The sequence below is a fragment of the Heloderma suspectum genome, chromosome 5, assembly GCF_057233095.1.
Source record: "Heloderma suspectum isolate Gila_16-S chromosome 5, 16-S_ref, whole genome shotgun sequence".
Lineage (NCBI taxonomy): Eukaryota > Metazoa > Chordata > Lepidosauria > Squamata > Helodermatidae > Heloderma > Heloderma suspectum.
Genome location: NC_139462.1, coordinates 87,631,436 through 87,646,227, shown reverse-complemented (window position 1 = coordinate 87,646,227; position 14,792 = coordinate 87,631,436). Strand labels below are relative to the sequence as shown.

Sequence of the window (14,792 nt, the reverse complement as noted above, 5' to 3'; positions counted from 1 at the left end):
GAATGCAGCTTTAACTGTGGGACGGATTTCTGGAGCCTCAGTATTATTACGGACTGGAAAGCCTGATATTACCAGAATACGCCAAGCTCTGCTTCCCTTCCCTACAAATTGCCTGCCTGGAACACCTTTACAAAACCTTGAACATTCACTGTTTTGGGAAGCATGCCTCCCGTCAAAAGTCCATTTCAGAGAGCCAAGGGTGCCCATATCTCAGCTACAAACATTTTTAGGCATCTTAAAACAACTCCAAATTATCTACCTCTTCACAGTAAGCACGCAGATGCTCTGGGCTAGTTTTGTGCACCTTAATACCTTCCCAGCTTGCTCTTCAATATTTTTCCTTAATTAACACAATAGGGCAGATACTGAACAAGTGGAGGAGGGAGCAAGATGGCGCCCACTGGCTCTGCCCCCAAAGCCCACAGATTCTACAGAATGTCTTGGGGTGGGGGCAGGGTAGAGTGAGTAGGCACTGTCCCAATCCAGATCAGGACCACGGTGCTTCAGGAGGGGAGGGTTTAAGCTTCCCCCACCCATGTTTTCCCTGAAAAAAGTTTTAAAAGAAAAAAAAGTTTCCATTGGAATCACTGGGCTTTTTTAACACCACCCCCCCATTAGGGGTGGAATTTTGGAGGGGGAAATGGGGGGGGAAGCTTAAACTATCCCTTCCCGGAGGGCCACGGTCCCAATCTGGATCAGGACTGAAACACAAGAATAAAGAAAAACAGTAGGCTCAACAACACCAAAGCCATTAGTCGAATGTGTAGTTGGCCCTGAGATGAGCCACTGCATGCATGAAACTCTACATACGTAGTTTTCACCTATTCAGTAGAATGGGCGGAGGTTGGGGGTGTGGCTGGTGGCAAGCCGATGTCATGGGACCTACGGCCCCAGTCCCACTGTCCTCTTTTACACATATGTGTGCAGCGGCTCTTGTGGACAGGGCTGGCAGACAGTCACCTAGACCAGCTTTTCCCAACCTGTTGAGCTCCTGATGTTTTGGACTTCAACTCCCAGCAGCCCCAGCCAGCATAGCCAATCCTCAGGAATGGTGGGAGTTGTAGTCCAAAGCATCTGGAGGGGACCAGTATAAGGAAGGCTGAGCTACTCTGTTCCAATGGGAATGGGCAAAGTGCAAACTGCATGCCCACATTCTGATTCTATTTACATTTTGCTTTACCTTGTTAGAAGTCCTCTGCCGAGCCAAGGATGAAGAAATATGTAGGGGTAGGATTTGTCAAGACTCTTCGAGCTACTCAAAACGACCTGCCAGGAGATGAGAACAAAATGAAAGTTCTCTGTAAAAGGAGGAATTAGCCATTTCTGGGCTTATCTGTTCAGCAATGCCTTAAAAGCCAAGTATCCAAGTAAATTCTATTTGAGTTCAAAATTACACTGATCACACAAAATGAAGTTCAAGTTTTTCTACAGTCCAGGAACTGGATAAATAATTTTTGCTCTCATTCTTAGGTAAGCGAAGTACTTTTCATCAGCAGGATCCAAAATTTTACCCAGTAACATTATTTATGTTTACTAAGTCCTGATGACTTCCTTAAGTTTTACTCCCAGCTAAGTATGCATAAGATTTCAACCTTAGCCTGCAATCCTAAACTTATTTCTGAGCAAACGTACATAAGACTGTATTGTTAGGAGTTCTTGTTTTTATACTGGGGTGAAGATTAACTTTACTAGAATACACAGAACAAGATATATTTACAGCTCCACCCGCCAACTGATTGATTTCTCTCTTAGATCAGCAGCTGTATCTCAACGCACTTTCCTTTCCCACCTTCTCTCTCCATACAGTGATCAAAGCCAGGGATGGGCAGAAGACACAACTCCAGATGTTTTGGGCTTCAGCTCCCAGCATTCCTGACCATTGGCCATGCTGGCAGAGACCTCCAATGGGAGCTGAAGTCCAAAACACCTGGAGATCTACCTTCTGTCCACCCCTGATCTAAGCCATGGACGTGCCAAGTCTTGTCCTTACTTTGCGAAGTTCTTTCACAATAGAACGATAACTGAGATCAACCTAGAACAGTCCTACAAAACTTGGCAAATACGGCCCAAGAGCCTCATATGGTGCCCCAACCCCACGGTTCAGTAAACCTCCTGGTTTTATTGCCCCCTGAAATTGCCAAAGGGGGAGGGGGCAGGTTGTAAAACACCTAGTAGACCACAATACTTGGCTGTTGGGTTACATTTGGGTTTGTGTGTCAGATTTATTTATTTCATGGGTCGAATGTTGCACAAGTCAGCCAGTTCTTCAGCGGTCTTCACAGTTTAAAAGGGCAGCTGACTGAATTCTCCGGTTATTTTTAAAAGTGTGATTCATCCAAATGGTGTGGAAGATGTTCAGTTCATTTGAATGGGGTGGGTGGAGGTCATAATTGCATTAGGCTATGGTGTCACAGGAATATGTTGGTTTGTAACATATATATGATGCTCTTCATCCAAACTGCTCAGAGAAGCTTTCACATGATTCCTAGGCAGTCCTGGGAAAGTTGTGAAATGGCCCTTAATGGCTTGAAGCCCAACATTTTAGAAGTCACAATGGATGCAATGTAGAAGGGTTCATGCATTTTTATGAGCGTTCTGTATTTTTCCCACAATGGAGGGAGCAACCCTATGGCCGCTAGTCAGCAGCAAGACAGCCATAGGATATCTGGTTTTCCGGGAACTGACCTCGAAGCCCACACTTCGAGATTGGTTCCCAGAAAACTGACCTTCCCTCCCTTCCACGCTGCCTCGCAGGCAGCATGCAACAGCCCCATCCTCCACACTCGCAAGAGGAGCATGGAGTGGCCAAAACGGGGCATTCCAGTGGGGTGTTCCAGGGCGGAAATGCCGGTACGACATATCGTATGTGTCATCCGGCAGCCTCCACCCTCGCTCTGACCTCCCGCAGCTAGACAGCCAAAATCAGCTGTCTAGCTGCTAATGCAGGGCAGGAGGAGCGTGGAGGGAATGATCCCCTCCATGCTTCTCCTGCTCTGCACTGGATAGGTGGTTGCCTCCAAATTCAGAGGCGGCCACCTATCTGCATAGGATTGCACCCTAAGGCTATAATCCTATGTACACTGTGTGAGAGAAAAGGCCTAAGTGTAGGCCTGAACCAAAGTCCCCAAGATGGAAAAGTACATGGAATGCAAATGAGGAAAATAAGACACAGATAACTGGGTAAGAGGGTAGAATAAACAATCCTTAAGACTGATAAAGGAAGTTCCAATTCCTATCTCATGAGGACAACAGGCAGGCAGAAACCCATTGCCTAATGAGATTATGTACCGCCTTGCGGGAATTTATAAATCATTGAGCCCCAGCTGTGCTTAAAGGTGCATTCATGGATAGAAAGAATTCTGTACACGTGATACATGCCTGATGCTTGCGTAATGATATAGATAGCATATGTAAGTTTTCTAATTGGCTAAGATCTCTTGCCTATTTTTTCTTACTATGTACTGTGTTTTCTGATAAAAGCCATGTATAACCTGTTCCCAACTGGTAGTTCTTTTGCGAATTAGCTGTGTATACATGTTGGTGAATAAGATGTGATTTCAGATATGTGATTACCAGTCTCATCCTTAGGACAGGGATGGTTCTCACTCCTTTTGTTTCCCCCACAACTGGGAGTAGGGATGGATGGACTCCTCTCCATCTGTGGTCGCCGGTTGCTTGCCAACCTGCTGCCCAGGCCTGTAATGTTGCATAAATAGCCCCTTTATGGCCACAATTTACGCAACATTACTTTTACGGAGAAACCCAAGCCACCATATTTATGCGAAATCATGGCTCGCTAAGGGGATGGGCGGCCACTGGGTGCCTGCAAACTCTGTGAGCGTATGGTGATCAGGTCCAGTAAGTGGCGGCAGCTCAGTGAACTGAGCAGGGTGGAGTCCGCCAGACTCTATCCACCCCTCTTGGATTCCCACAACATCCCTCATTGGGAGTAATCACCATGAGTAAATAGTTGGGAGTAATCAAACACAGCTGTTGCTGAGTAAACATGCATAGGACTGCAATCCTAAAAGTTTCAATGACCCTTATGTTCTGAATCAACACTTAGAATCATCCTACACATCCAGTAAAGACTAAGCTAGAGATACTCACCTCTACAGTTTCTGCATGATATAACAGCAGAAAGGGAAGTGGTCCTATCCAAAGATTTAGCAGTGGTATATTTCGAAATAACTCAGTGTACTGCATCAACTGCCGAAAGAAACCTGCAGAACATGCATCAAGTTTGAAAATGAGAAATTCCATGATACCACATCTAAACTGGGCAAAGCGTGTACATTAATTCTTATGAAAATATGCATCTGGACAGCACCAGGCTGGGGAAGGCTGCTCTAAGCCAAGGAACCCAACAGCCACATAGCAGGACAGCAATCTCCCAAATCCAGATTGCAGTTTCAGTAGATACAATCTTCAGCAGATAATAAGGAGCGTTTTCAACCTCCGATTTCAGTTAAAGGTTTAATTTCTGTATAATGTCTAATTATTCCTTGTGAACATCAGAAAGTCTAACAGCACATATACCTACCTTCAGGGCCAGCATCACAGGTAGGCATGGTCGGGCACCTGCCGAAGGCCCCCACCCTGGCAGGGCACACTGACAAGAGCCCCTTGGACTTGCTCCTCCTCTTCATCATTGAAACCTGCTTGTTCACCTTCCTCTCACTCTGACCCAGAAAATTCTGGTGGTGGTGAGAAGGAGGAGGAGCAATAGCAGCTGGTGACAATGGTGATTAGAAGGTAGATTCACTGCCGGAGGGGGCCCACTGCGGACATCTTGCCCAACGGCCCTCAAAACCTGGAGCCGGCACTACCAGCCTTCCCCAAACTGGTGCTCTGTAGATATTTTGAACTTCAACTGCCGTCAGACCCAGCCAGCATGGACAATGGTCATGAACGCTGGGATTGTGAGCCAAAACATCTGGAGGTCACTAGGCTGGGGATTGTTTGTAGCTCATAATTACCATAGAAATGAGCCCCCTTTGTGAGTTATTCCATATGAAGGGACTCCATATGTTTCAAGGTGGCCCCACCACTGACACTGTGCCCACAGCATATGGCATGGAGGGAGAGCGGCTGGCGGGGCTAAAGTGGCAGGCCCTCCTGGTGAGGATGGGAGCAGCACGGCACAGAGCACTTTACCACTCCTCCCGTTCCTCCCATATTTCCCTTCTTTAAGAAAGAGTGATCACAGTTATGTAACCAAACAGCACCACCCACACACCAGAGGGTCGTATCAGCAGACTCAGGGAAACCCAAAGTCTGCAAAAATACACACACACACACACACACACACACACACACAGAATCTTCTGGAAAACAAACTTTAAAGGTCCCCCCCCCCCCGAAAATACAGCCCAATGAGTACTGAACATGCTCAGTGGCCACAGAATACTAACTGACTGTTGTGGGGGGGCGGGGGGGGGGCTGGGATGGACTGGAGTGGTTGGAAAAGGAGGACCAAGAAACAGACACATAGATCTAAAAAGGGTAAAGAGAACACTCTCATAGTCTGAACAGGTAATTTCCTGGTTCACACTACGAAGTTATTCTTAAACATCTTCAGGCACAGAAGTGAGAAAGAACTACCCATAAAAATGGAGAAATAAAGAAAGATTTTAATGCAGCTTGGATTGGGTACCATTGTGTCCACCCCACCCCCAAAAGGTAGCAAAAAAAGAGTTCCTGCTTGTTCTAACTTAGTCCTGATTTAGAGAGACACATTTTTTTAAAACCCCTACTACTGCAATGTCCAAAGTAAATGCAGTTTATTGTTCCCATATTGCCGGTTGTAATGGGCTGTGGCTGGGAGAGCTTATGTCAGCCCTGCACTGTAGGTCACACTGAACACTACAGGTCAGAATCTGAGTGGTTTACACAACTGTACAGTCTTGTCCAGAGATCCAAGACTCCTATTTCACACTGTAGGTTGAGTGCAAAAAAGGGCAACTAAAATGTTCAAGGGGCTGGAGCATCTCCCTATGAGTGAAGGTTGCAATAGCTGGGATCGTTTAGCTTGCAAAAAAGCAGGGTAAGGGGAGACATGATAGAGGTGTACAAAATTATGCATGGTGTGGAGAATGTGGATAGGGAGACATATTTCTCCCTCTCTCAAAATACTAGACCCCAGTGCAGTCATCCCATGAAGCTGATGGGTGGGAGATTCAGGACAGATAAAAGAAAGTGCTTCTTCACACAGCGCGTAGTTAAACTATGGAATTTGTAGTGATGGCCACCAATTTAGATGGCTTTAAAAGGGGGTTAGACAAATTCCTGGAGAAGTCTTATCGAGGGCTGTTAGTCCTGATGGCTATGTGCTACCTCCAGTACCAGAGGCAGTATGCCTGAGTACACCAATTGCTGGGGAACATGGGCGGGAGGGTGCTGTTGTGCTCGTGTCCTGCTTGTGGGTTTCCCATTGACAGCTGGTTGGCCATTGTGTGAACAGAAGGCGGGCCTAGATGGACCCTTCGTCTGATCCAGCATGGCTTTTCTTATGTTCTTAGGTTGGGATGAAGCTGAGAGGATTGCTTGCAACAACTCTGCAGTGTTATCCATTTACCCTCACATTACAGATAGGGCAGAGTAGTATATCGCAAACCTTGAGTGTCGTTCACTACCATACCCCTATTACAGGATGGAGTGCCATGCTGAGAAAAAAAATATAGTTTACATCAGCCCTAAAATGTAGCCTATTCTTTATACTGTAGGTCAGAGGTGAGGCTGAGGCTCTCTGGGGTTCCAGTCAAAAATCCCCCATACCTCTCAGAGTGCAGTAATTGTCAATCAACTTAACTTGCTCCCTCAGACCTCCATCCAGGCCAAGTCAAACACTCAGGGGGGGTTTGTTACTGATTGTCTTTTACTGATCGATTGTTAGCTGCTCCGGGAGCCTTGGGGTGGGGGGCTGAGGAGTGCCATAAAAATATTTTAAATAAATTGCATACAGAAGCATCATGCTCCGTTGCCTAGCATGCAGACTGGCTCCACTTTTAAAGTTCAAAAACTTAATTTTAAAAAAGGTACATGAAGTAGAGCAGGAATTCCAATCTTTCATGCTAATTTCTGAGGTTTTTTTCAACCCCCTCAGCCACAGGCTCAGCTAACATGTGCGTTCTGTTGCAGAGCACCAATTGTTACTGATACTAGCAGGGACATTGCTAGTATCAATTAAAAGATTAAGTGCCCAGGCCGATAGGATTGAAATCTGTATAAAATTTGGTTGGATAATTTATATCTTTATATGAAAAATTAGAAATAATTGCTAGGATTGATTTAAAATTCCTGGAAAGCAGAGCCAGCCAAATATTTTCACATCTAAATCAACTCAAATAAAATTATTCCATTAATTTGGCCCCTTCTCCATATCCTCCCAAATCATTCGTTTCAGTTGCAGTATGTGGGGAGGGAAGGGCTGACCCTTTTCTTCCCCAGCTACAACCCCCTTGAAAATTGCTCCCTGTGTGGCTATTAAGGTGAGGGGGAAAAAAACCTCCATTGGCTAGGTCTCTGGGATCCCAGGGCCGCCTAGCCCTTAGTATTTAAATAATGTTTCCCCAGCACCACCACCCTCTAAAATCACACCCTGAGGGTGTGATTTCAAGGAAGACTTGAGCCCAGCTTTTCAGAGACACAAAAGCCCCATTCAACATTCCCATCCAAATTAGTGAGCTTCGCACATTTCATGAACAGGATTAGACTCCTAATCAGGGACGGCACCAGACTCCAGCATAGTGCACTCAGCATAGTGCTGCCAATGCCCCCCCCCCCTTCAAAGCCCCTTCAGGTTACAAGTGTGTGTACACGTGTATTGAACATGTCTGAATGTGCTCCAAAAATAGCACGTCAGGGGAAGAAGGTCAGTTGAACCCTTGGCCTGACACCCTAGCTTATGATATTCAAGGAGGGTTTCGGTTTTGCTCTTATTGATTTTAACCCAGAGGTGCACACAATCACGTGATTTACCTACCACAGCATTCTGGAATAATGGAGTCCAACAAAAGTTTTACCACCTGGTTGTACTGATTGAATAAACTGGCTCTAATTTATCAAAAGTAGAGGGCAGATTCTGAAGACTGGGACCCATGAGTTTTTAGAGCTCTTATTCCTTTTGCTGACTCTTGTATGCTGTTTTTTAAGCTGCGTTGTTTTTAAGCTGTGCTATTTTTATTGTTGGATATTTGTTAAACTGTTTTTGATTCAAAGTTGTTTTTAGTTATATGTTGTTTGTGTGCTTTAATGTAAATAGCTTTTAAACTTTGTTTATTGTATTTTAATGTTTCAACTTTTGTAAATTGCCCAGAGAGCTTCGGCTATGGGGTGGTATAGAAATGTAATACATAATAAAAATAAATGAAGTTGCTTGTGTGGTTCCTGGGTCAAAGGAGTGGCAAACTTGCTTGGAATCTATGACTTCAACTGATAGAGCTTCAGCTATTGGGTGATATAGAAATATTCTGAATAATTAATAAAATTGTTGGAGACTACACATGATGATACTACCCTATTTACAGGCAAAGTGCCATTCTTCTTTGCAGTGGCGTTCACAAAGCTCCCATTAGTCATCTCACTCAAGTCACCTAGTGCCAATACTATTATTAAAAAGAAAAACCTTCCACACCTACAGAGACTCAAAGCCTATAACCCATATTTTGACTTCTCATTCCTCGGCTACACATGTTCACATTATTACAGTCTGCATTAATTAATTAGGATGATCACACACACCCCATTCTATAATCACAGTAAATCTACACGCTATACCTCACCCACAAGTATGCATTGGTACAATGAAGAAAGACTCTTTCACAAATGCAATGGGGAAGCCAATGTTAAAAGATGTTAAAGTAGAAATGAAACTTTTTTTAAAAAAAAGTTTCAACATTTGCACTAAAAGAAGCGGGGGGGGGGATGGGAGACAGGGCTTAATTTATCCGATAGCCACACCTCAGTTACCCTGATATTGAATACAAGGAACTGAATAGCCTTCCCCACCCGGGTGTTTTGGACTTCAGCTCCCATCAGCCCCAGCCAGTACAGCCAATGGTCAGGAAAGCTGGGAGTTAAAATCCAAAACATCTGGAAGCCACCAAGCTGCCAAACACTGGGTTAAGGTGTATTCTAGCTCAGTTATCCTTGCTAAAATTAAATAAGAAATGGTCAAACACTGTTTGGTGCTGAAACCCAGAGAGGCTTTTGGGAGACACACAAACCGATGCATTTCTCCCAGGCATTTTAGAGACCTAGTTCTAAGTGCGCTTACTATATTTACTGCATTTCTATACCACCTAAAAGCTGACGCTGAAGGTTATTACGGCTGTTTTATCGATTTCTGTACTGTTTGTTGTTTTGCATTTAAATCCATCCTTTTTCCCTCCTAAGGAAACTCAAGGCGGCGTACGGAATCCTCCTCCTCTCCACTTTGTCCTCACAACAACCACCCTGTGAGGTAGGCTGGGCTGAGAGTCTGCGCCTGGCCCAGGGTCACCTAGTGAGCTTCCATGGCAGAGTGGGGACTAGAACCTGGTCCTCCCGACTCCCACTCCAACACTGTAGCCGCTACAAATATTTGTATTGTATTTTATATCTCCAGCTGTGTTCTAATCGGTGTTTTAACATGGCATTTTAGCTTTGTTTTTAACTGGTTGTAATCCGCTCAGAGAACATTAGCGGATTAGCGAGGTGCTGAATACACACGTACGCATGTCTACTCAGAAGCAAGTCTTAGCCGGCTCCATGAGGCTTACTCCCAGGTAAGTGCGGAGAGGATGGCCGCCACGGAACAGCTGGCTCGCAAAGCTTTCCTTTTTCTGCCTCTCTTGGGAAGCGTCGCTACGCTTTACCGGTTTGTTTTCCTGAATCTGCCTTTTGATATCCAGAAAAAAACAACCATACGGCCACGCCGCTCAGATGATTACTGCCAGACTTCTGGGGGACGCGGCTCGAGCCGTATCTTCCCCTCGAGCCGAGGCGGCTGCGGAAGCGGGCGAGGTTTGCGCGCGCGCGCTGCTCCGAGGAGGAGGAGGCCGCGACCACCGCCCGACTCCTTGGAGAGCGCCGGGGCCCGGCCGCCTTTACCTTCCCCGTCGCGCTCGAAGAGCAGGATGTTGCCCAGCAGCGGATGAGAGGGGCTGAACCCCGGGATGAGCGCGACCTCCTTCCGTCGCCTGAAGTAGCTGCGCAGCAAGCGGAAGGCGAACGCGGCCAGCAGAGCAGCTGCTGCAGCCGCCGCCGCCGCCTCCCAGGAGAAGAGCCGCCCGCCGCCGCCCGCCGCCGCCCGCCATCCCGAGCCCCATCGCGGGAGCGGCCGCCGAGCGCCGGATGGCCGCTCTCCGCTTCGGGAGGGGGTTTGTTTTGCGGCCGCAGCAGGAGGCGGAGCCCGGGAGGCAGAACCGAGGAAGGGGAAGAGAGAGGCGACGGCAAAACGGCCGGCGCCGGTGGCTGAGGCGCGTCTGCCGTAACCCTCGTCGTGTCTACTCGGAAGTGAGCTCCATTAAGTCCGATGGCGCTTACTCCCAGGTAAGTGAGCACAGGATTGCAGCCCTCAGCGCAATCCTATGCATGCCCACCCAGAAGTAAGCGCCGCTGAGCTGAATGGGGCTTGCTCCCAGGATGCGCAGGATTGTCGCCCTGAGGTGGAGGCCTAGGCGTGTCTACTCGGACATAAACTCCACTGGGTCCAATGGCGTTTGCTAAGTGAGTATAGGGTTCCAGACGCAATGAATATGGACCTGAGCACGCTCCGGGAGAGAGCGCAGGACAGGAAGGCCTGGCGTGCTATGGTCCATGGGGTCACGAAGAGTCGGACACGACTGAACAACAACAAAACAGGGTTCCAGCCTTAGGTTGCAATCTTCCGCACGTCTGCCCAGAAGTAAGCCCCGCTGAGTTGGATGGGGTTTACTCCCAGGGAAGCGTGTCTAAGATTGCAGCCGTTAGATGTTTAGACAGAAAAAAAAGTCCTACAACTCCCAGCGTGCCCCAGCCACCCATGCTGGGGCATGCCGGGAGGCATAAGGTTTTTTTTCTGTCTGAATGCGAATTGGATTGTGCCCTTAAAGACCTGGTCAGCAACTTCGTTGGCCAAAAGGGCTCCCAGCCAAAGGGGCCAGGCTGGCTAGAGCTGAATGCCCCTCCCGGACACACACACACACACTCGCACACAGTGACCTATAGCATCAAGCTCCATCGTGGCAGATGCTCCCCACCCATGCTCCTCTTTTGCGTTGGAGGGAGCAATCCTATGGCCTCTAGTCAGCAGCTAGACAGCCATAAGATACGTGGTTTTCCAGGTACCGACCTTGGAGCCTGCACTCCAAGGTTGGTTCCCGGAGAACCAGCCTTTCCCCCCTTCCGCGCTGCCTCGCAAACTGCAGAACAGCCCCGTGCGTGTTGTCCAGCAGTCTCCTCCCCCACTCTACAGTCCCACGCCTATAGAGCCGAAATTGGCTGTCTAGCCTCAAATGCAGGGCAGGAGAAGTGCGGAGGGAACGATCCGCTCCATGTTTCTGCCCTGCATTGGATAGGCAGTTGCCTCCAAGTTTGGAGGCAGCCGCCTATCCCCATAAGGTTGTGCCCTAAGACTGGCAATTAGGGGGCCAAGTTGTGGCATCATGCGGTGGACTAAAGCTATCCAGGAACCCCCAGTTGCAGACTCCTAAAGACAAAATATTTCACTCCAGATTAGGGAGGAGTCCCTTTCAGATACGTGAAGGAGATGGTGAAGTTGTGCTTAATGGGTTAGATCCAGATTCAGTTACAGCCAGTGGGCCTGGCGGAAACAGAATCCCCCCCCCTCCACACAGCAACCCCCCAATGTTGCTTAGACACTTAAAAGATTTGGGACCCTGGTCCATAGGACATAAATCTGTGAAAACTCTGCATATACTCATTTATATCTATAAATAAGAGAGCCAGTGTGGTGTAGTGGCTAGAGTGTTGGACTGGGAGCCGGGAGATCCGGGTTCTAGTCCCCACTCAGCCATGGAAGCTCACTGGGTGACTTCGGGCCAGTCACAGACTCTCAGCCCAACCTACCTCACAGGGTGGTTGTTGTGAGGAAAAAATTGAGAGGAGGAAGATAATGTAAACTGCCTTGGGGTCCTTGCAAGAGGAAAAAAGGCGGGATATAAATAAAATAAATAAATATGCACATTCAAAAATAATTACTAGGATAATTTCATAAGAGGCATAACATTTCATAAGAGGCAAAACCAGCCAATTAATTTCTCATTCAAATCATCTCAGGTAAAATCAGTTCTTCAATTACCCTCCTAAATCAATGGAAAACGTTTCTTAACTTAATTGCCATGCATGGAAACGTTTTGTTGGGGGTTGTTGCAGCATGTGGGGAGGGGAACCCTTCTCTATGCAGCTGCAATTCCCCTTGAAAATCACCCCCCATATATGGCAAATAAGTTGAGGAAAAACCTTCCATTGGCACCAATGGACACTCAGAGCTCAGTGGAACATATCCAGAGCCCTGAGAAATATATTCTGGGCTGGGGCCTCAAGCAACGTCCATTCACACACACAGCCTGGAAATGCTGCTGCACAGGTCAGGGGACCCTGCAGAATGGGCTGTGCGTGTGTTGGGGGGGGGGATCCCCCAAGATCAGGTGGAGCCATCTTCTGTGAATGAAGCCCTTCCGCCAACTGAAGGCAGATCCTGGATCCAACTCATTGCTACTGTGAACATCATTTTGGGACAACTTATTGCTCAAACTGTGGCACCTCATTCAATCTAAAAACAAGCAAGTAAAGCAAGGCTCTCCACGTGATTGAGGTCGCTGCTCTTCTGAAAATGGCCCTCCGTGAGTACAGGGTGATGGAAGTGCATGAGGACAGGACAGGGCAGGAGAGCTCCCTCTTTTAACCGTAACTTTTACCTCTTTCAGAACACCTGAACAGAGCTATTAAGGTCACAATCCTATGCATGTTTAGACAGAGAAAAAGCCTACAACTCCCAGCATTGGGAGTTCCCCATGGGTGGCTGGGGAATGCTGGGCGTTGTAGGCCTTTTCTTTGTCTAAACATGCATAGGATTGTGACCTATGTAACTTTTGCTGGGCTCAGTTCTGGAGTGCTGTGTTGCAAATACATACATACATACATACATGTGTTCTTCAAGGCAAATCTGGGGGTAGATGACAGATGAACACTCATGAACAAAGTAATGAACCAAGCAAGCAATGGTGTAGCAGTCCCATGAGACTTGCAGCTAAGCTCAGAGGGAACAGGGAACTCTGAGATGCATGACAGATGACATCAGCGTTCCCGCAATTAAAAAAAAGTGCCAGCGCTGCATCCGTGTGAGCCCTGGCTCCACTACGCCATTGAAAGTCAGAGAAATTTCATCATGTAACAGACAGGGCCAGCTCAAGACATTTTTGTTGTTTGTGGCAAAGGACACTCCTTTTCAACTCATGGCAAGGAGGATACAACTCATGAGGGCCTGGATGTGGGCAAACCAACCGAGGGTCAACCCAGACAAAATGGAGAATCTCTTGGTCAGTAAGAGGCCAACCCTGATCTGGAGTACAACCTGATCTGGATAGGGTAGTACTCCCTCTGAAGGATCGTGTACGCAGCTTGGGGCTGCTCTTGGATCCAATGCTGCTCATGGATGGGCAGGTGGCAGTGATGGGCAGGAGTGCCTTTTCCAGCTTTGGTTGGTGCACCAGGTGCATCTCTTCCTGGAGGAAGTGGATATGGCCACAATGATCCTTGCTTTAATCACTTCATGTTTAGATTACTGTAATGTGGTGGCACAGCAGCTTTTAAGCTAAATCCTGGGGGAAAGCCGACAGGAGCTGGGAAGCATCCGGTTCAGGTTAAATCATCCCAAAGGGATGAAGATGAAAATGTTTTGATTGCCCAAATGCAGAAAGGGAGGAAATAGGCCAGAAGTATATGGTAGAACATAACAGCCAATAAAAGGGGGTAACATCCGATAGCAAAAGATGCACATGCTGGAGGCATCTGGGGACGGATACCATGTATAGGCGTTTTTATGCAAATGCTAGAAGCCTGCGAGCAAAAATTGGAAAGTTGGAGTGCTTGATTTTAAAGGAAAACCTGGATATAGTAGGCATTACAGAAACCTAGTGGAGCAGAGACAACCAGTGGTATACTGTCATCCCTGGATACAAACTCCATCGGAAGGCCAGGGAAAGGTTTACTGGGGGAGTTGTTGCCCTGTATGTCAAAGAGGGCATAATGTCAAGCAGACCTAAAAGGGGTAGGCTCTTCCACAGAAACACTGTGTCTGACAATGTTGTTGTTGTTCAGTCGGTAAATCGTGTCCGACTCTTCGTGACCCCATGGACCATAGCACGCCAGGCCTTCTTGTCCTCCGCTCTCTCCCAGAGTGTGCTCAAGTTCATATTCATTGCATCGGTGATGCTATCTAGCCATCTCATCCTCTGCTGTCCCCTTCTCCTTTTGCCTTCAATCTTTCCCAGCATCAGGGTCTTTTCCAGGGAGTTTTCTCTTCGCATTAGGTGGCCAAAATATTTCAGCTTCAGCATCTGTCCTTCCAATGAGCACTCAGGGTTGATTTCCATTAGGATTGACTGATTTGACCTCCTTGCAGTCCAGGGGACTCGTAAGAGTCTTCTCCAGCACCACAGTTCAAAGGCATCAATTCTTCGGCGCTCAGCCTTCCTTATAGTCCAGCTCTCACAGCCATACGTTACTACTGGGAAAACCATAGCTTTGATTATGCGGACCTTTGTCGGCAAGGTGATGTCTCTGCTTCTTACTATGCTATCTAGGTT

At 47.4% G+C, this 14,792-nt stretch overlaps 1 protein-coding gene across 1 annotated transcript in view; it reads right to left on the bottom strand.

Annotated features, from left to right (window-relative positions):
• CYP4V2 (cytochrome P450 family 4 subfamily V member 2) overlaps nt 1–14,792 on the bottom strand; it is a 45,389-nt gene that overhangs the window by 13,539 nt on the left and 17,058 nt on the right. The window contains exons 3-5 of the mRNA XM_084859773.1: nt 10,093–10,487; nt 4,111–4,223; nt 1,181–1,266 (exon numbers count right to left, since the gene is read on the bottom strand). Coding sequence (XP_084715899.1) covers nt 1,181–1,266; nt 4,111–4,223; nt 10,093–10,487 — 594 coding nt within the window. The remainder of the gene's footprint in view (nt 1–1,180; nt 1,267–4,110; nt 4,224–10,092; nt 10,488–14,792) is intronic.